The sequence below is a fragment of the Puma concolor genome, chromosome B3 (genome assembly GCF_028749965.1).
Source record: "Puma concolor isolate L17-30 chromosome B3, mPumCon1.1.hap2, whole genome shotgun sequence".
In the NCBI taxonomy this organism is placed as follows: Eukaryota; Metazoa; Chordata; class Mammalia; order Carnivora; family Felidae; genus Puma; species Puma concolor.
In genome coordinates, this window is record NC_141672.1 from 118,310,581 (window position 1) to 118,331,435 (window position 20,855).

General features: G+C 39.0%; 1 protein-coding gene across 4 annotated transcripts in view; it reads right to left on the minus strand.

Moving 5' to 3' along the window:
- The window catches only part of PTPN9 (protein tyrosine phosphatase non-receptor type 9), an 81,654-nt gene that overhangs the window by 17,519 nt on the left and 43,280 nt on the right, over positions 1-20,855 (minus strand). For all 4 annotated transcript variants that reach the window (XM_086711255.1, XM_086711257.1, XM_086711256.1 and 1 more), the window contains 3 exons: positions 18,687-18,792; positions 10,300-10,410; positions 7,703-8,031 (listed from right to left, as the gene is read on the minus strand). In XM_086711255.1, the coding sequence (XP_086567381.1) occupies positions 7,703-8,031; positions 10,300-10,410; positions 18,687-18,792 (546 nt within the window). The remainder of the gene's footprint in view (positions 1-7,702; positions 8,032-10,299; positions 10,411-18,686; positions 18,793-20,855) is intronic.

Here is a 20,855-nt window from a genome sequence, read left to right on the forward strand (position 1 = left end):
TATCATTGTGAAATTTCTAAATGGAAAGATAGAGATTATCTAAAAATGTCCAAAAAGACTTGAGAAGGCTTAAGAATAAAATCAGATGATTTAGTAGCATTGCTACCAAATACAGAGGGATTGTTTTAAAAATTCTGTTAAACCTAACCAAAGATAATAAAAGATCTGTATGCTGAAAACTATAGAAAGCTTATGAAGGAAATTGAAGACACAAAGAAATGGAAAAACATTCCGTGCTCATGGACTGGAAGAATATATATTATTAAAATGCCAATACTACCCGAAGCTATCTACACATTCAATGCAATCCCAATCAAAATTGCACCAGCATTCTTCTCGAAGCTAGAACAAGCAATCCTAAAATTTGTATGGAACCACAAAAGACCCCGAATAGCCAAAGTAATATTGAAGAAGAAAACCAAAGCGGGAGGCATCACAATTCCAGACTTTAGCCTCTACTACAAATCTGTAATCATCAAGACAGCATGGTATTGGCACAAAAACAGACACATAGACCAATGGAATAGAGACTCCAGAATTGGACCCAAAAAGTATGGCCAACTAATCTGACAAAGCAGGAAAGAATATCCAATGGAAAAGACAGTCTCTTTAACAAATGGTGCTGGGATAACTGGACAGCAACATGCAGAAGAAGGAAACTAGACCACTTTCTAATACCATTCACAAAAATAAACTCAAAATGGATAAAGGACCTGAATGTGAGACAGGAAACCATCAAAATCCTAGAGGAGAAAGCAGTAAAAAAACCTCTCTGACCTCAGCCACACAATTTCTTACTTGACACATCTCCAAAGGCAAGGGAATTAAAAGCAAAAATGAACTATGGGGACCTCATGAAGATAAAAAGCTTCTGCACTGCAAAGGAAACAATCAACAAAACTAAAAGGCAACCAGTGGAATGGGAAAAGATATTTGCAAATGACATATCAGACAAAGGGCTAGTATCCAAAATCTATAAAGAACTCACCAAACTCCACACCCAAAAAACAAATAATCCAGTGAAGAAATGGGCAGAAAACATGAATAGACACTTCTCTAAAGACGACATCCAGATGGCCAACAGGCACATGAAAAGATGCTCAACGTCACTCCTCATCAGGGAAATACAAATCAAAACCACACTGAAATACCACCTCACACCAGTCAGAGTGGCTAAAATGAACAAATCAGGAGACTATAGATGTTGGCGAGGATGTGGAGAAATGGGAACCCTCTTGCACTGTTGGTGGGAATGCAAACTGGTGCAGCTGCTCTGGAAAACAGTGTGGAGGTTCCTCAAAAAATTAAAAATACACCTACCCTATGACCCAGCAATAGCACTGCTAGGAATTTACCCAAGGGATACAGGAGTGCTGATGCATAGGGGCACATGTACCCCAATGTTTATAGCAGCACTTTCAACAATAGCCGAATTATGGAAAGAGCCTAAATGTCCATCAACTGATGAATGGATAAAGAAATTGTGGTTTATATACACAATGGAATACTACTTGGCAATGAGAAAGAATGAAATATGGCCTTTTGTAACAACGTGGATGGAACTGGAGAGTGTTATGCTAAGTGAAATAAGTCATACAGAGAAAGACACAGACCATATGTTTTCACTCTTCTGTGGATCCTGAGAAACTTAACAGAAGACCATGGGGGAGAGTAAGGAAAAAAGAAAAAAAGTTGGAAAGGGAGGGAGCCAAACCATAAGAGACTCTTAAAAACTGAGAATAAATTGAGGGTTGATGGGGAGTGGGAGGGAGGGGAAAGTGGGTGATGGGCATTGAGGAGGGCACCTGTTGGGATGAGCACTAGGTGTTATATGGAAACCAATTTGATAATAAACTTCATATTAATAAAAAAAAAATAGAAAAAAAATTCTGTTATTATTTCCAACCTGCAATTCGATGCTCTACCAAAATTTAAGTGAAGAAAGAAGATGGGGGACCCATTAACCAAGAACCAATAAAGGAAAGTGAGGAGGGAAATCAGGACAAAGCTGAGGAGCAAGTCCAGACAACACCAACCTCAGTTGAGACTAGAGAAAAAAAAAAAAAAAAACCTAAAAATTCTGCAAGTGAGGACTCCAGGGGAAAATAAACAATCAATTCATCATGTGATATATTTGACCACTTGGAAAATACTAAGAACAGAACAGTATAAAATAAATTTAATGAAGCATAGGGGAAAAAATAAAGCTACGAACATGGAAAACTAAAAACAAATTTAAAAATTAGGTAATTAACTCCAAAAGAAACAAAAAAATTGAATTAATAAAATTTAATATATTTGATTTCCTAGAAGCCTATTTAGTTCTGCAGTAGAAAAAATTTCATAGTCATAATAATGTGAACAGTAACTACTGATTTAATAAAAAATTGTGACATAATTATATTGGAAAAACAGTCAAAAGGGAATTGGAGAAAGAGTGTAAGAGCCAAAGCTTACCAACCACAAAAATCAATAAAGATCATTATAAGGACTTTATTTACAATCATAGAAGAAATACCAAAAGAAACAACTATAAGAGTTGAAAATGGACACCTAAGGGCGTGTGTGGCTCAGTCGGTTAAGCGTCCAACTCTTGATTTCAGCTCAGGTCATGATCTCAGGGTCCTGGGATCAGGCCCCCATTGGGCTCCATGCTTAGCTTACAGAATACTAGCTTAATATTCTCTCTCTCCCTCTCTCTCTGCCCCTACCCCCTCGTGCTCACTCTAAATAAAATTTAAAAAAAAAAAAAAGAAAAGAAAAGAAAATGGACACCTAGTAGAACTGAGGGTAAGGCTAGAGACAGCCATTAATTTAATCATTTATTTTCTTTTCTTTAAAAATTTTTTAATGTTTATTTTTGACAGAGACAGAGCGTGAGTGGGAGAGGGACAGAGAGAAGGAGACAGAATCTGAAGCAGGCTCCAGGCTCCAGGCTCAGCACAAAGCCTGACTCGGGGCTCGAACCCACCACCCGTGAGATCATAACCTGAGCCGAAGTCAGATGCTTAACCAACTGAGCCACCCAGGCACCCCTCATCATTCCTTTGGTACTATTTTATAATAATATTATATTTCATTTTGTAAATGAATTATTGTAAATTCTTTCTTTTATATAACAGTTATATATAACAGCTATAAAAGTTATATATAACTTTTATAAGACAAATTCCTTATTTTATATAACAAAAAAAGGATGGAGCAAATATGGCAAAATATTAAAAATTGTCAGTATCAATTCTGGTGATAGGAAGATAGTTGTTTATCATGTTATACTCTGTACTTTTCCATATTTAAAAAAATTCCCTCTTCCCACACAAATAAGCCCAGCTGATATTTTACAAAGTTCCAAGGACAATTCACTGGAGGAAGGATTTTTCAGCAAATGGTGCTGGAGCAACTGGATAGCCACAGGCTTATACGTACATGCACAAATACACATACACGCGCATACACACACATACACGCACACATACAAAAATCAACATCAACCTAAACCTTACACTTTATACAAAAATTAATTCAAAATGGATCACGGAATTAAATAAATGCAAACATAACACTATGAAACTTTTATGTAAAAAAAAGAGAAAATCTTTGGAATCTAGGGTTAGATGTTCTTAGATTTGACACCAAGAGTGTGATCCATAAAAGGAAAAACTGATTAAAGGACTTGACCAAAATAAAACCTTTTGCTTCACAAGGGACCCTGTTAAGAGGATGAAAAGACCAGCTACAGACTAGAAGAAAATATTCACAAGCCAGTATCCAACAAAGAACCTATATCTAGAAAATGTTTTTAAAAATTCTCAAATCTCAACACTTTTTTAAAAAGTCCAAACAGAAAGTGGGCAAAAGGCACATTTTTAGAAAGAAGATATACAGATGGTAAACAAGCACATGAAAAGATGTTCAAATCATTAACTATTAGAGAAATGTAAATTATACCTACAATGGGATCTCATTATACACCTATCAGGACAACTAAGATAAAAAATAGTGGCAACATCAAATGCTGGGGAGGATGCAAAAAAAAAAAAAATGGATCATTCATACATTGCTGGGGCATATGCAGAATGGTATGACCACTCTGGAAAACATCTGGGTAGTTTCTCATAAAACTAAACATCCAATTACTAAGTGACCTAGCCATCACACTCATGGATATTTATCCCAGAGAAATGCAAGCTTATGTTCACACAAAACCTAGACATAAACGTTCATAGTAGTTTTACATGTAATAGCCAGAAACTCTAAACAACCTAGGTGTCCTTTAACAGGTGAACGGTTAAACAAACCATTCATACCATGAAACACTACCTAGCAATAACAAGGAATGAACTATTGAGACATGTAATAACAACCTGGGTGAATCTCCAAGGAATTACACTGAGAGGAAAAAGCCGATCCTAAAAGGTTCCATATAGTAGGATTCCATTTATTTTTTAATTTTTTTTTTTAACGTTTATTTATTTTTGAGACAGGAAGAGACAGCATGAATGGGGGAGGGTCAGAGAGAGAGGGAGACACAGAATTTGAAACAGGCTCCAGGCTCTGAGCTGTCAGCACAGAGCCCGATGCGGGGCTTGAACTCACGGACCGCGAGATCATGACCTGAGCCGAAGTCGGATGCTTAACCGACTGAGCCACCCAGGCGCCCCTCCATTTATTTTTTTAATGTTTACTTATTTTTGAGAGAGAGAGACTGAGTGTGAATGGGGGAAGGGCAGAGAGAGAGAGAGCGAGAGAAAAGAGTCTGAAACAGGCTCCAGGCTCTAAGCTGTCAGCACGGACCCTGATGCAGGGCTTGAACTCACGAACTGTGAGATTATGACCTAACCTGAAGTCAGATGCTTAACCAACTTAGCCACCCAGGCGCCCCAGTATGATTCCATTTATATGATAACATTTTTGAAATGACAAAATCTTAGTAATGGAAACCACATGAGTTGTTGCAGGGGTTAGGGATGGGGAAGGGTGGGACCAAGGTATGTGGTGATGTATTCTTCTGTATCTTGACTGTAGTGATGGATACACAAACCAATGTGTGGGCTAAAGATTGCATAGAACTAAACACACACACACACACACACACACACACACACACACCCCACACACACACTCTAAAACTGGGGAAATCTGAGTAGACTGGTGTATAATATCAATATCCTAGTTGTGATATTATACTATACTTTTAGAAGATATTATCATGGAAAAACTGTGGAAAGGGTGCATGTAATATCTGTTATTTTTACAACTTTATGTGAATCTACAATTATAATAAAATGATAAATTTAAAAAAAAATTTTTTTTTTCAACGTTTTTTATTTATTTTTGGGACAGAGAGAGACAGAGCATGAACGGGGGAGGGGCAGAGAGCGAGGGAGACACAGAATCGGAAACAGGCTCCAGGCTCCGAGCCATCAGCCCAGAGCCCGACGCGGGGCTCGAACTCACGGACCGCGAGATCGTGACCTGGCTGAAGTCGGACGCTTAACCGACTGCGCCACCCAGGCGCCCCGATGATAAATTTTTTTAATGTTTATTTATTTTTGAGAGAGAGAGAAGAGAGAGAGACCAAGTGAGGGAGGGGCAGAGAGAGAGGGAGACAGAATATGAAGCAGACTCCAGGTTCTTAGCGGTCAGCACAGAGCCAGATGCAGGGCTCAAACTCAGGGACCATGCGATCATGACCTGAGCCGAAGCCAGACACTCAACTGACTGAGCCACCCAGGCGCCCCTAAAATTTTTTAAAGAACATCTTTTGAAAAAATGGTGTAGGGGAGAAGAAAAGAAAGAAAGAAAGTCTCTTGGTCTATGGCATTCTGGACAACGAGTACTCTGATATCTACTTCATAATCTAGAATTCCAAGGGAGACATAGTTTGTTTTGTATAAGCAGCTTTATTGGAACTTGGTAAAAGACATAGACCTGGAGCTAATGGGGATTCTGGGTTCTGGCTCCTGAAATGGGGGGCTCATTCATTCAATAAAGAGTGAAGATTAGGAAGTCCTTCCATAGGGCTGGGAAGTATTCTCTGATGATAACATGATGGCTGGTTTGGGTGATGCCAAGAGGACAATCTAAACTTCCTTTTTTTACTGGGTGGAGGAGGACCACAGTAGAAATGACATCTCAAGGACCTCACAGCAGAAGTACCCAGAATAAGGTTAGGAATACGCAGGACAAGAATGCATGCTCTTGGAGCAGCCCAGTACTCCTCTCTGCCCAGTACTTCCTTGATTCAAAACTGTTACAAGGAGGGTTGGGAAGGTGTCTGGGTGGCTCAGTTGGTTAAGTGGCGACTACAGCTCAGGTCATCATCTTGTGGTTCGTGGGTTTGAGTCCCACGTCGGGCTCTGTGCTGACAGCTCAGAGCCTGGAGCGTGCTTCAGATTCTGTGTCTCTCCCTCTCTCTCTGTGCTTTCCCCACTCATGCTCTATCTCTCTCTGTCTCTCAACAAAAAATAAATGTTAAAAAAAAATTTTTTTTTTAAAAACTACAGGGAAAAACTAGTTGGGAGAAAGATTGGATGCATACATAGAGATTGTAACTTGGTAAGAAACAAACAGCTGTGTGGGAGAAAAGAATACCCTGCGCTTGAAAATTGCTCTGCTTTCTTGTTTTTTTCTTACTTCCCTTTGCATTCTTGCTGTTTATTGACTGATTTCTCAATTGTTTCTTCTTTCTTACTCCTCTTATCACTTTCCTAACTCATTCTTTTCCCCCTTTCCTTTTGCTAAAAGGCTCTCTCCCTGAATCTTCTTTACAGCACACTAAGCTGGACAGGAATTATAAGGGGAAAGAGGTATTCACAGAATCATGGACTCCGAAAACATTTAAGCTACACAAGTAAGTAGACATCAGAGACTAAGATCACATATTACACAGAGGAAAACCAGGGTGCAGGGAAGGGAAATAACGTGTATAAATCACAGAGGGGACTTCTGGCTATTCTGGAACTTGAGCCCGAGACAGATTCCCTGGTTTTCAACAGAGCTTCACTTGGAGAGACAGAAATTTCTGCTGCAGCCAATGAAAAAAGTGTGGCATAAATGAGAGCAGCAGTAAAGAGAAATGATCTATGCCCTATGGCCAACAATACTTACCGAGTAATTATGAACCAGTTATAAACTAGCCAGGTAGTTCTGCAGTAGAATTTGGATAGAAGGAAAATCCCACAAGGCTAAATGCCTAAGAGTTAATTCTTTTCTGTTACTGTGAATGATTTTAAATGTTCCAGTACCCTCTTCAGAAAGCAAAGTGGCTTTTTTTTTTTGGTTTGTTTTGTGTGTGTGTGTGTGTGTGTGTGTGTGTGTGTGTTTAAGAAAGTAATGTTATACTACAAATGCTCTAGGGAGAAACTGCCCAAATAGAGAGCCTACATTTTTGAGCCAACATTTTTGTTTTTTCCTAAAAACACTTGCATTTCAGAAAAATATTTTAAAATGTGTCCATTATTACATGGCTCCCTTGTCAGGACTGAAGACCTCCAGAAATTTCAAAATATGGGATACTGGCAACAAGCACCAAAGCAGGAGAGGCGTCTTTCTGGATAAGAAAATCATCATCTAAGTGAGAGTGATGCTTCGTAATGTGGAAGGGCCTCTGTTAAGGAAATGAGGTGTGGAAGGAACTGTTGCCAACACACACCAGAAGCATGTTAGTAACCGATTGTTGTCCCAAACCTTTCCTACTTACATAGAACAGTGGAAAGTGCCAACAGGGTTCTCACGGCGGATGTCTTCATACTCCTCATATATCCCCCGCTTTTGTCTGGTGCTAACATAGTCCATCAGCTCTTGGATGGTCATGGCGTGGGGACCCGGAACATGTACCGAGTCCCAGTCTAAGGCAGGAGGGAGGGAGAACAGGATGATCTCATCGAAGGGATCTGGGTGGCCGTTCATCTGGGGTAGGAATTGGAAATTCCAAGTGGCAAGGTCAATTTTGACGTATCCACCCAGGTTTTCTGGAAGGCACTCCCTGGGCAGGTGCTGGGTGACCTCAGATGTCTTTAATATCTGAATCTGAAAGGCCAAAAAGAACCATGTGAGTACGTAGGGGGGGAAAAACATAGATAAACTGAAGATAAAGAATAAATGTGTTTATATTCGATTTGAAGAAGAGGATGAGATTTGCTTGAAATACGTGGTATACTTGTGAAAGAAGTAGACTGCATTTCATCTGCCTGGGATTGAAGTCTTTTTCCCAAATGTCTGACTTCCAGGAATGTATATCAAATTCATTCCTGGAATTAGGGGTCCTTTTATAAATCTTGAAAGGATGGTACTGTGAACAAAGCCTTTATACTATTAACAAGGCTTCCCAGTGCCATCTCATGCAGGTATTTGCCTTTTTGACTACTAAGAATGCACAGGTAGTGATTTTTTTGGTCAACCCCATACTAAGGTAACCAACTCTAAGCCTGGTGCTTTACTCACAGCTCAGTATGGATGTTCTCAAAGATAGTTTTCTATGAATATAACGCAAGACCAGCCACCCAGAGACAGGGTAGCCCAGGAAAACTGCACGAAAAGTAATCCGAAATCTGCTCTCTGCTTAGACACAGCCTTACTGGACCAAATTAGCCTAGTTGGTTCTCCGTGAAATCTGCGTTGAATGGGAATGCTTGTCTCTCTTACTATTGCCTCTTCTTGGAATGTCCTCTTTTCCTCCTCAGCCTCTTCAAGGAGCAGCTTATAAAGCTCACCTCTTCTGTGATGCCCTCCCTGACTGCCAGAGACAATATTCTCCTCTGGGCTCCTTCCTGCAGAGCCACAGTTTTCTGCACTTCTGCCTCTGTGTTCCCTATCAGGACCATGAACTCCTCAAAGATAAGGAAAGTCTCACTCAATTTTTAATTTCCAGGGCCCAGAGCCTGGACTGTAAAGGTGCTCATGTATTTTGAGTTTATACGCACATTTATACTTACATAAACAAGTGCAAGAACTTGCCTAAAGAGGACTCTCAAAGAGTTACCTTGGAAAAGATCTTTCCTATTCCCAGTCACTAGGTCTCCAAGTACTTCCACAGAGCCAAACGTCTTCAGTTTTCCCCTCCAACACAAGTCTCCTCAGCTATAAAGATCTGCATTGTTATCACTAATATAACCTCATAATTCTTTTATTTTTTATTTTTTTTTTTAACGCTTATTTATTTTTGAGACAGAGAGAGACAGAGCATGAATGGGGGAGGGTCAGAGAGAGGGAGACACAGAATCCGAAACAGGCTCCAGGCTCCAAGCTGTCGGCACAGAGCCCGATGTGGGGCTCGAACTCACGGACCGTGAGATCATGACCGGAGCTGAAGTCGGCCGCTTAACCGACTGAGCCACCCAGGCGCCCCTATAACCTCAAAATTCTATATTACAAAAATCTCTAATAATATTTCACACTATATTATGACATAACTCTTATTATGTCAATGCCCTTTCTTTCAAGGGTGAGAAATGAATGAATGAATAAAACCATAATCTTTCAGTCCTGGAACATTCAGAGGATAATAAAGATAAATTTAGAAAACACTTTTGAAGTTAGGAAACAACAAGCTGTTTTCAGAGAAAATGCCAGGAATGGAAGTAGAGAGAGATAGTGAGAGATTCTCCTTTACCACCGTGGTGGTCAAAGGGACGGATTAGTATTTCCAGTTGAACAAATTCAAACACCAGTTCAACTAATGCAATTCCATTAGAGATTGTTAAATATGCATGTACAGCACTAGGCTAAATTTTGGAAGGGGGAGCTATCCTTAAGTTATCCATGGGACACACGCCTTCAGTGCTATCTTTATGCAAGTTGCTATGGAGGGAGAGTGCCAAACAACTATGTGTAGCTCCTAACTTCAAGAAACTTGGAATACAGTGGGAGAGGGAGCCTGTACTGAGCTGAGTAAAGAATAAAGCAGAGAGGGGCACCTGGGTGGCTCAATTGGTTAAGCATCTGACTTCGGCTCAGGTCGTGAACTCATGGTCTGTGAGTTTGAGCCCCACGTCAGACTCTGTGCTGACAGCTCAGAGCCTGGAGCCTGCTTCGGATTCTGTGTCTCCCTCTCTCTCTGCCCCTCCCCTGCTCATGCTCTGTCTCTCCCTGTCTCTCAAAAATAAATAAACATTAAAAAAAATTAAAAAAAAAAAGAATAAAGCAGAGAATATAAGTGGATACGTTAAGAGAAGCAGAAAGCACTTTAGGAGACAAACCAGGAGAATTTTACTGAAGGTAAAAAATTAATTGGCAGGTTTCAACAGTGGAGATGGGAATGTATCTATCCACCTCCAAATAAAACAAAGCTTGCCTTACCCTCTCCCGGACTTTGTCCTTCAGGAGGAGGCTGATGATGGAATAGGGCACTCGGAACCATATTGGTGCTCCCACGATCAGCACTTTCTTCAAACGAGCAGGAAATGCTCCCTATGGAGAACACATATGAAAATTTAAAGATATTAGTTAAAGCACACTGGAACCTGTGACCGTTCGAACGCAAAGTATAGGTTTTCTGCTCTTGTCCCCATCCTTACCCAGCAGGGGGAGTCTACAGCCTAATTTGCGTTTCATTTCAGTAACTACAGAGGTGGTTAAAAATTTTCAAATTATACACCTGACACTAATATAACACTATATGTTAACCATACTAGAATTAAAATTAAAAACTTAATAAAAAAATTAAAAGCTGGTTTACTTTTAAAAGTTATGTTATGTTCTGGGTGCCTGGGTGCCTCAGTCATTAAGCACCTGACTTTGGCTCAGGTCATGATCTTACAGTTAGTCCCACATCTTAGTCCCACATCGGGTGAGCTTGAGCACGCTTCTCTCTCTCTCTCTCTCTCTTTCTCTCTCCCTACCCCTCATGGGATTCTGTCTCTCTCTTCCCCTCATTCACTTGCACCCTCTCTCTCTCTCTCTGAAAAAAAGTTATGTTCTTATTAACATAAGCTTTATGGATCAAAAATATACTGACTTTTGTCAGCATATATGTGTGCATCCGTAAGTTCTGCTTATTAAAACTTTAAGAAAAATTAAATCATGAATAAACAGAACATGAAAGAAACATCTCTCATAACCTTTTATTCTGACATCTGTGTGTTTATAAATCATTTTTTAAGCCATCTCTTCATCTATTTTTGTATTCATTTATTCAATCAACAAATATAATCTAGTGGACACAAGGGCAAATGAGATATAAAGGCAAGGAGACACCTGATCTGCATAAAGCATAAGAATAAAAAAGTATTCATTCCTAATCCACAACTCTTGGTTTCCTTTGGTTTAATATCTCAGGCCTTCTCACGGGCAGGGATACCAGGTAATATTGGCATTACTGGAAGAAATTACTCCCAAGGAATAAAAAAACAAAAAACAAAAAAGAGGGAATTGTAGCTAAATATCTTCTACAACTTTCTCCCTATTCTTTTTCAAAAAATTGATTCTCAATTTGACATGTCACTCTCTGGCTATTCTTCCACTGATTTGGGGGGGGGGGGGGGTGCGGGTGGTCCATGAACATTCCCAATAGAGAATATACAGCATCTAGAACAAAATGCTCCATGGGCTTCTTCACTGAAGTCTGAGAAACTACCTTTCATCTCTTCCCTCAAAGATACAACAACTTATTTCAGGGCCCAAAAAGCCAAGGTCCCTTTAAACTGCCAGATCAAAAACCAGTCTGGAGAAATACCTATATTTCCACAAAATTATAAATAAAAAGCAGAAGCCATTATATTTGTTTCTTCAGAGCAAAGAACTACACACTCAGGCCTGTTCCATTTTAATGACTTTATGGCATCCACGTATACTGTTGATGGGACAGTAAATAGTTACATCTTCTAGAAGGCCTCTGGCATTACATATCCTTAAAAATGTGCATATCCTCTGATCAAGTAACTCTATCCTAAGGTAACAACCAGAAACACAAAGATTTATGAACAAAAATGTTTACTGCACCTTTATTTTTGATAGTTAAAAATAGCATTTAAAACTGGAAAGAATATATATGTCTGAAAATGGGTAGGGGCTAATAAAAATGGTATTATAATAAGATTATTACATGACCTTTAAAATGAAGATTTCAAAGATTTTTTTTACAACTTTGGAAAATGCCCACAAAATAATCCTAATTAAACTAAACAGAATCAGCTACAATCTTAATTTTGTTTAAAAAATTACACATATATTTCACAAAGAAAAAAGATTATAAAGAATTATATCAAAAGCTCAACAGAGTTTCTCTCTGATAAGTGAGATTATGAGTTGTTATTTTCTATAATACTTAGCATTACTTTTATTTTTTACAACCTTATTTAAAATGTTTATATCCTCTTTTTTTTTAAAGTAATCTCTAGGGGCACCTGGATGGCTCAGCTGGTTTGGTGTCTGACTCTTGATTTCCCCTCAGGTCATAACGTTGTAGTCTATGGGTTTGAGCCCTGCATCAGGCTCTGCAGTGACAATTCGGAGCCTGCTTGTGATTCTCTTTCTCTGCCCCCACCACTCGTGCTCTCTCTCTCCCTCAAAATAAATGAATAAACTTAAAAGAAAAGTAATCTCCATGTGCAATGTGGGGCTCGAACTCATGACCCAGGGATCAAGAGTTGCATGCTTTACCGACTGAGTCAAGCAGGTGTCCCTAAAATGTTTACATCCTTGGATCCGGTAGGCCTACTCCTAGAAATCCACAAACTATTTTATGTGCAAGATATGAATATAAAAAAGTGTTTGCTGAGAAAACTGTTTATTATAACAAACAGGAAAAAATATCCAACAACATAGAAATAGTTAAGTAAATTATTGTAAATACAGGATAGACTATCATTCAGCAATTACAAGTGTTCATAAAATAAAGTTGTTGGAGCTCACTGTATCTTGAAATTGTATGAACATAATTAAGACCATATTGAAAAACATCTAGAAGAAAGTGTCCTACACCAAAATGTCAACAGTGTTTATTTCTGCATAGTATCAAAGGCAGTATTTCTTCTTAATGTATATTAGTCTGAGTTGTCCAAATTTGTCTACAATGAAAATTTTTTCTGATTATAATAGTATTTTAACTATAAAAGGTAAATGTGAAAAAAATTAGCCACCCTATAAATAATAATCAGCATAAAAGTATAACGGTAAAAACATGTGATTTATAGTAACACTTATGCACACACACACACACACACACACACACACACACTACCTCTCTCCCTATCTTTTTCTCCCTGAAAGTCATTGGTCTTACAAACAAGATGATTTATCCTTGGTGTGTGCTGTATGTTTTTATATGTACGTATATGTATCTTTTAGCCTAGGAATAAACTACGTAAGACACATGTAAGATAAATAAAATAATTTTAAAACGTTATTGAAAGACATAACAAAAGACTTAAAAAAAAGTAGAGCATTCTTGGATTGGAGATAATAACATTATAAAGATGTCAATTCCCCCTAAAGTAATTTGTTAATTCATTATATCCAAATAAAATCTGAGAATGTTTCATTTCCCTCAAATGTGACTGAATGACTCTAAAATTCATCTAACCAAAAGGTGATGATTTTTTAAAAAAATTTCTCATCAGATTTAAAATTTGGAAAAAGTGGCTACCCTCTGGGAAATGGCACTGGGTGTATGATGAAGGGTGTCAGAGACTTTTCCCTGAATTGCTTTTTAATTGCTTTTATAATAAAGGGCTAGGAGTGCCTGGCTGGCTCAGTCAGTAAAGCATGCGACTTTTTTTTTTTTTTTAAGTTTATTTATTTATTCTGAAAGAGACAGCGCCTGTGCACAAGCAACGGGGGTGGGGGGAGGAGGAGGAGAAGGAGACGAAGAGAGAATCCCAAACAGGCTCCACGCTGTCAGCAGTATGGAACCTCATGTGGGGTTCAAACCCATGACCTGAGCCCAAATCAAGAGTCGGCTGACAGAGCCACCTCAGCGGCCCGTTTTTTTTTTTTTTTTAAGATTTTATTTCTGGGGCACCTGGGTGGCTCAGTCAGTTGTACGTTGGACTTTGGCTCAGGTCATAACCTCGAGATTCAAGAGATCGAGACCTGCATTAGGCTCTGGGCTGGCAGCATACAGTCTGCTTGGGATTTTTTCTCTCTCCCTCTCTCTGCCCCTCCTCCACTCACACACATGCTGTCTCTCAAAGATAAATAAACTTTAAAAAAAAAAAAAAAAAGAAAGATTTTATTTTTTTTTAAGTAATCTCTACATCCAACATGGGACACAAACTCACAACCCCAAGACCAAGAATTGCACACCCCACCAACTAAGCCATCCATGCGCCCCCAAGCATGTGACTCTTGATCTCAGGGTTGTAGTATGTCCCAGCCCCGTGCTGGGTGTAGAGTTTACTTAAAATAAATAAATAAATAAAATACAAACACAATACAATAAAATACAAGAAAATAAAGAAGAACTAGTTATAAAATAAAGTTTGCTTTCAATATGCATGTTATATATCAATAAATTTAAATAAAGAATACAAAAGTCATGTAAAAAGAATAAAAATGCACGGGGCGCCTGGGTGGCGCAGTCGGTTAAGCGTCCGACTTCAGCCAGGTCACGATCTCGCGGTCCGTGAGTTCGAGCCCCGTGTCAGGCTCTGGGCTGATGGCTCGGAGCCTGGAGCCTGTTTCCGATTCTGTGTCTCCCTCTCTCTCTGCCCCTCCCCCGTTCATGCTCTGTCTCTCTCTGTCCCAAAAATAAATAAAAAACGTTGAAAAAAAAATTTTTTTTAAATTTAAAAAAAAAAAAAAAAAGAATAAAAATGCAAAAACCAGTCAAAACAACTTTTAGAAATAAAAGATTGTGACAGGAATCTTGTCTTATGAGATATTAAACTTTATTATTATAAGATTAAAATAAATAAAACAGTGCATATGTTAGTCTAGATGACTAGATCAAGGGAATAGAGTATCCAGAAATGGGACAGTGAGTACCATACAGTGTAATTTAAAGGTATTATCTCAAATGAGTAGAAAAAATATATATTAGTAAATGCTGTCCAGACAGCTATTTGAAAGCAAATTATTTTATCTATAATATTATGTATCATATATGACATATATACATTTTTTTTGTTGTTCTGTTTTGTTTTTTAAGTTTATTTATTCTCAGACAGAGAGAGCCTGTGAGTTGGGTAGGGACAGAGAGAGAAAGAAAGAGAATTCTAAGTAGGCTTGCTTTGTCAGTGCAGAGCCTGATGTGGGGCCCAAACCCATGAATGGTGAGATCATGACCTGAGCTGAAATCAAGAGTTGGACGCTTAACTGACTGTGCCACCCAGGTCCCCCATGATGTATATTATTAAATAAAGTATATATAATATAGTAAAAAAAATTACAATGAAAAATAAAATATAGGTAACAAAAGACACCATAAAAATGAATAAATTATAAACTACAAAAAATGCTGCTAACACATACTTAGTAACATTCTTAATAACAAGTCTTAGAAATTAGTAAGAGATAAATACTTCTATAAAAAACTGGGTAAAATATATGAGAATAAAAAAATTTTAAATACCCCGTGGCAATGAACATGAAAATATGCTAACGCTCATCATTAATAAGAAAAACACCACATAAAAACGTGAATATGATTAAAATCCAAATAATAAGTTAATGTTGATAAGACTGGTAAAAAAAGCCTATTGATAGAAGTATAAATTTGAACTATGTTTTTAGAAGGTAATTTGGCAATATTTATCAAAATTTAAATGTGTGGTGCGCCTGGGTGGCTCAGTCGATTAAGCCTCAGACTCTTGATCTGGGATCAGGTCATGATCTCATGGTTTGTGAATTCAACCCCCATATTGGGTTCTGCGCTAATGGTGTGAAACCTGCTTGGGATTCTCTCTCTGCCTCCACTCCTCCCCCACTTTCTCCCTCTCTCTCTCAAAATAAGCTTAAAGAAAATTTAAATGTGTGAACTCATTTGCTTACAGCAATGAGAATTTGCTTATAGCAATTTATCATGAGCAAATGATTGGTCAAATATACAAAAATGTATGTAAAACAATGTTCACTGAAGCCTTTGTAACACCAAAAAAACAGCATGTCATTTTTTCTGCTTGATATATCCATAAAAAGAATACTCTTCTGCCATTTAAAAAAATGAGGAAGAGGAGCCTTGGGTGGGTTATTTGGTTGGGGTCCAACTTTGGCTCAGGTCATTATCTCACTGTTTGTGAGTTCAAGCCCAGCGTCGGGCTCTGTGCTGACAGCTCAGACCCTGGAGCCTGCTTCGGATTCTGTGTCTCCCTCCCTCCCTGCCCTACCCTGTTTAGGCTCTATCTCTATCTCTCTCTCAAAAATAAATTAAAAAAAATTTTTTTTAATAAGAAAAAAAAAAAAAAAACAACCCTGAGGGAAGGGGCACCTGGCTGGCTCAGTCTGTAGAGCATGAAACCCTTGATCCTCAGGGTTGTAAGTTCAAGCTCCAGGTTAGGTGTAAAAAAAAAAAAAAAAGCCAGGTGGGGGAAAAATGAGGAACAGCTGCATGTACTGACACAGAGCAACCCATGACATGAAAAGATGACGAAGACACGATTGTTAACTAAAAAAATGGCAAGTTAGGGGTGCCTGGGTGGCTCAGTCGGTTAAGCGTCCAACTTCGGCTCGGGTCATGATCTCACGCTCCCTGAGTTCAAGCCCCGCATCAGGCTCTGTGCTGACAGCTCAGAGCCTGGAGCCTGCTTTGGATTCTGTGTCTCCCTCTCTCTCTGCCCCTCCTCTGCTCAGGCTCTATTGTCTCTCTCTGTCTCAAAAATAAATAAAAACATTAAAAAAATTTTTAAAAATGCCAAGTTATAACCACTGAATATAGAACTCTATATTTATAAAGAAAAAAATCATGTATCATTCTCATCAATACAAAGAACTGAATCACAGCTACACGGCATAATAGGGATTTTAGTAATATGATGATGAGTGACAAACGCCAAGTGCCAGAAAACAACATGCAGCATAACATCTTCTTTATGTACTCGCTGTTATAAAGCTATAATAGTAAATAAGCACTTCTAAAAATCCAGTTTGCAGTACTCCCAAGGGAGGTCCTAGAACAAAGACTGCCGAGACTCTTAGATCAGTGTTTTTCACACTGTAGGTTCTCACTCAGTGGGTCCTTAAATTAATTTAGTGGCTCATGACTAACATTTTAAAATATGAAATAGAGGGGTGCCTGGGTGGCACAGTCAGTTGAGCTTCCGACTTCAGTTCAGGTCATGATTTCACGGTTTGTGAGTTCAGGCCCCACATCAGGTTCTCTGCTGTCAGCACAGAGCCTGCTCTGGATCCTATCTCCCTCTCGGTCTCTCTGCCCCTCCCCTGCTGGGTGCTCTCTCTCTCTCTTTCAGAATAAATAAACTTTAAAAAGAAATAAGTAAATCAATAAGAAATAGAATAATAAAGTGACTGTACATACTAAGGGTAAAGCTTGTTTTGTGAAACTTTTTTGTTTTGTTTTACAAATATATACACACAGATCCACACACCCTAATCCTAGGATTCTGAATCTAAACAGCTCTGAAAGTCTGAAGCTTTCTTTTGTAAGTTTGGTCCAAGAATTCATGGAGCAGCAAAATCTCACCTGAAATGCCATAGGCTGTTTATAGCCTTTATTTGTCTCCACTCATTCATTATGAATAACACATTTCATTGCAAAAATATATATATATATTTTTAATGTTTATTAATTTTTGAGAGAGAGAGACAAGAGACAGAGCACAAGCAGGGAGGGGCAGAGAGAGGAGACACAGAATCCAAGCAGGCTCCAGGCTCTGAGCTGTCAGCACAGAGCCCAATGTGGGTCTTGAACTCACGAGCTAAGAGATCATGACCTGAGCCGAAGTTGGAAGACCAACTGACTGAGCCACCCAGGTGCCCCTTCATTGCAAAAATATTAATGTTTGATTATAAAGTGGCATATATATCATATTATCTTTTAAAGTTCAAAACACTAAAAAAAAATAGCAAATAAACTTCAAAATGTTACAAAATGCTTCTGGACTTAAGAGTTTGAGATAAGAGGGCACCTGGGTGGCTCAGTCAGTTAAACATCCGACTTCAGCTCAGGTCATGATCTCACCGCTGATGAGTTTGAGCCCCACATTGGGCTCTGTGCTGACAGCTCAGAGCCTGGAGTCTGCTTCTGACTCTGTGTCTCCCTCTCTCTCTGCCCCTCCCCCGCTTGCATTCTGTCTCTCAAATATAAATGAACATTAAAAAAAATTTTTTTTTAAGTTTGGGATAAGAAAGTAAGGACTTATCTATATATATAACTCCACACATGTGTATAGGTCAGTGTACATACACTTTTGTATATGAAGTCAACATGTAAAACATATATCTGACTAGACTGAGACAAAAAAGTCTGAAAGTCACTAGTGAGGTGACACTTTTCAGACACTGAGCATACCTAGGCCTTCATGAATTCTTATTCTACACAACTCCAGGAGAGGGACAACCCACCTTCATGACTCAGAATGTTCCTGTGCATTTCTTATTTTAATTCCTCCCACTTCACTTTTAAGACCATTTAGTATTCTGAGGAAGCAAATATTAGTCATCATTTACAGGTGACCTTTACACTGAACATAATGTCTGCAGTTTACATCATTCCTCAGTCTCCCAAAGATTATGGAAAGAAGTATCCTAACCATTGAAGGAGAGTTGAGGGGGCCCTTTCACAGCCTTACCTTTAGCAGGTTTAGGACTTTCTTGCCAAGATCCAGCTCAAAGTTGGTATAATTAGAACCACACATGTCATAGATGAATACCAGTCCATTCCTCTGAGTTTCAAAACTGTAAACCAACCATTGAACAAAAACATTTGTAAGTAATAAGATGGATGAGGCGGGTCGAGAGCCTAGGGCAAAATCAGAGTATGGGACAGATGCGGGACCAAAATAACTACCTCCCGGAACACTGGTTTGGTTTTTGCTATGCTTCTCATGATATTGCAATTTATAATAAAAAATACATATTTGGTCTTCAGCGTGGTTGCTGGCACAGAGCTCCTAAAACTCTCGGAATTCCTAAATGAAGCGGGAGTTAAAGGTGTCTTTTGTGATGTTAATAAGAGAACTTCTGGAATGCCCCAAGCCATCACTTAAGGATGAGGGTGGTTGCCAGGGGAACTGACTAAGTGATTAGAGGGTTGGTACTTTCATCCCATACCTCCCCCTTCCCCCCTTTCCCCTCAGGGAAAGGGACTGGAGATTGAGTTCAATCTCAAACAGCCAATGGATGATTTAATCAGTCATGCCACGTGATAAAGCCTCCATGAAAACCCAAAAGGATAGGGTTTGGAGAGCTTCCTGATGGAGGTGCTGAAAGAGTGGCCCTCTCAAAGAGGGCATGGAAGCCCTGCACCCCTTTCACTAAAGCTTTCCCTATGCGTCCCTTCCGTCTAGCTGTTCTGGACTATATCCTTTTATAATAACTTGGTAACCTAGTAAGTAAAATGTTTCTCTGAGTTCTGTGAGCCACTCTAGTAAATTCACTGAAACCTTCAATCTATATAGCGTGTTGATAAGAAGCACAGGTGACAACCTGAACTTGCCACTCCCATCTGTGAATGGGGGTGGGGGTGGGGAGTAGGGGAGATAAATCTTGTAGGATTGAAAACCTTTAACCTCTGGAATCTGATCTAACAGGTAGACAGTGTCAGAACTGAGTTGATTGTAAAACACTAAGCTGGTATCTGAGAACTGCTTGGAGGTGTGGCAGAAAACCCCCACATGCTGGAATTGGAATTATGCTTATTGATGCATGTTAATCAAGTGCCAAACTCCTATGCTGGAAATGTTCCAGAGCATGTAGGTTATCAAAATTTGAACTGTTTCCTCCCAGGTTTCTGAATCTGCCTATCCAAATTTTGTAACATTCCATCTTCAACTCAAAAGCTTCCTCTTCCATAAAACCTCCCGGATAACTGTGATCGAAATGTACTGCCATCCTTTACCCCCCTGTAGCCCCATAAATCTTCCTGTGGGATTATTTTATGGCTCTTAAAGCATTTCAACTTTGTCTAGCCATCTGATTCTCTCTTAGGGGGCATAAACATGTTTTGTTCACCTCATCACTCCCAGTAGTCTCTAGCATAGTTCTTGCAAATAGGCATATAATAAATGGTCACTGAATTCTAATGCAGTGGACTGGAAGCCCACTGCTAAGAAAATACTCAGACCTGTGGGAAAATGTAAAACAAAGCTCTAAGCCCAGTGATGGGGAATCTCTTAGGACTTGGCAGAAGAGAACAAACCCACACATGGTCTTGGGAAAGCATCTTGAAAAGTAAGAGGTGGTGAGCTTATTACCAGATTGAGGTTAAGAACATGTGAAGATATGAAAAGTATTCTTCAGTTCAATCTCCTCACTGCCTAAAGACTTCTCAAAGTGCACTCTTCAACCAAGCCAAATCTTACCTGCTTCTGATCTGCACACCCAAAAGGTCATTAGAAATAAATTATATGTTTGAGATACTCACAGATGATAGCAACAGTTTTCCTATCTATTTAAAATTGAGAAGATTTTTCGGCACAAAACAATCCTAAAATCAGACATCCCAGTATTATTTTGTATCCTGATTTTTTTGCATGGTGGAAGTACCCACCCACGAAGCATTTCAAGTATCTCTAATTCTGAGGCAGACCCAAGTTTTTCCAGCAGTTTCTGAGTTTCAAATGGTCCTAACGGGTCACAGCACCAAATCTTAACTCCGTTTTTTCCCCCGCGACAAGAGAGACTATAATTCACCAAGATCAAAGATGCTGTTACATAACTGACACAATTACTAAATAGATTATCCAGGTGTAGACACTTCCCATTTTTCCACTAGCTTATCAAGGGCCAAATTCAAAGAA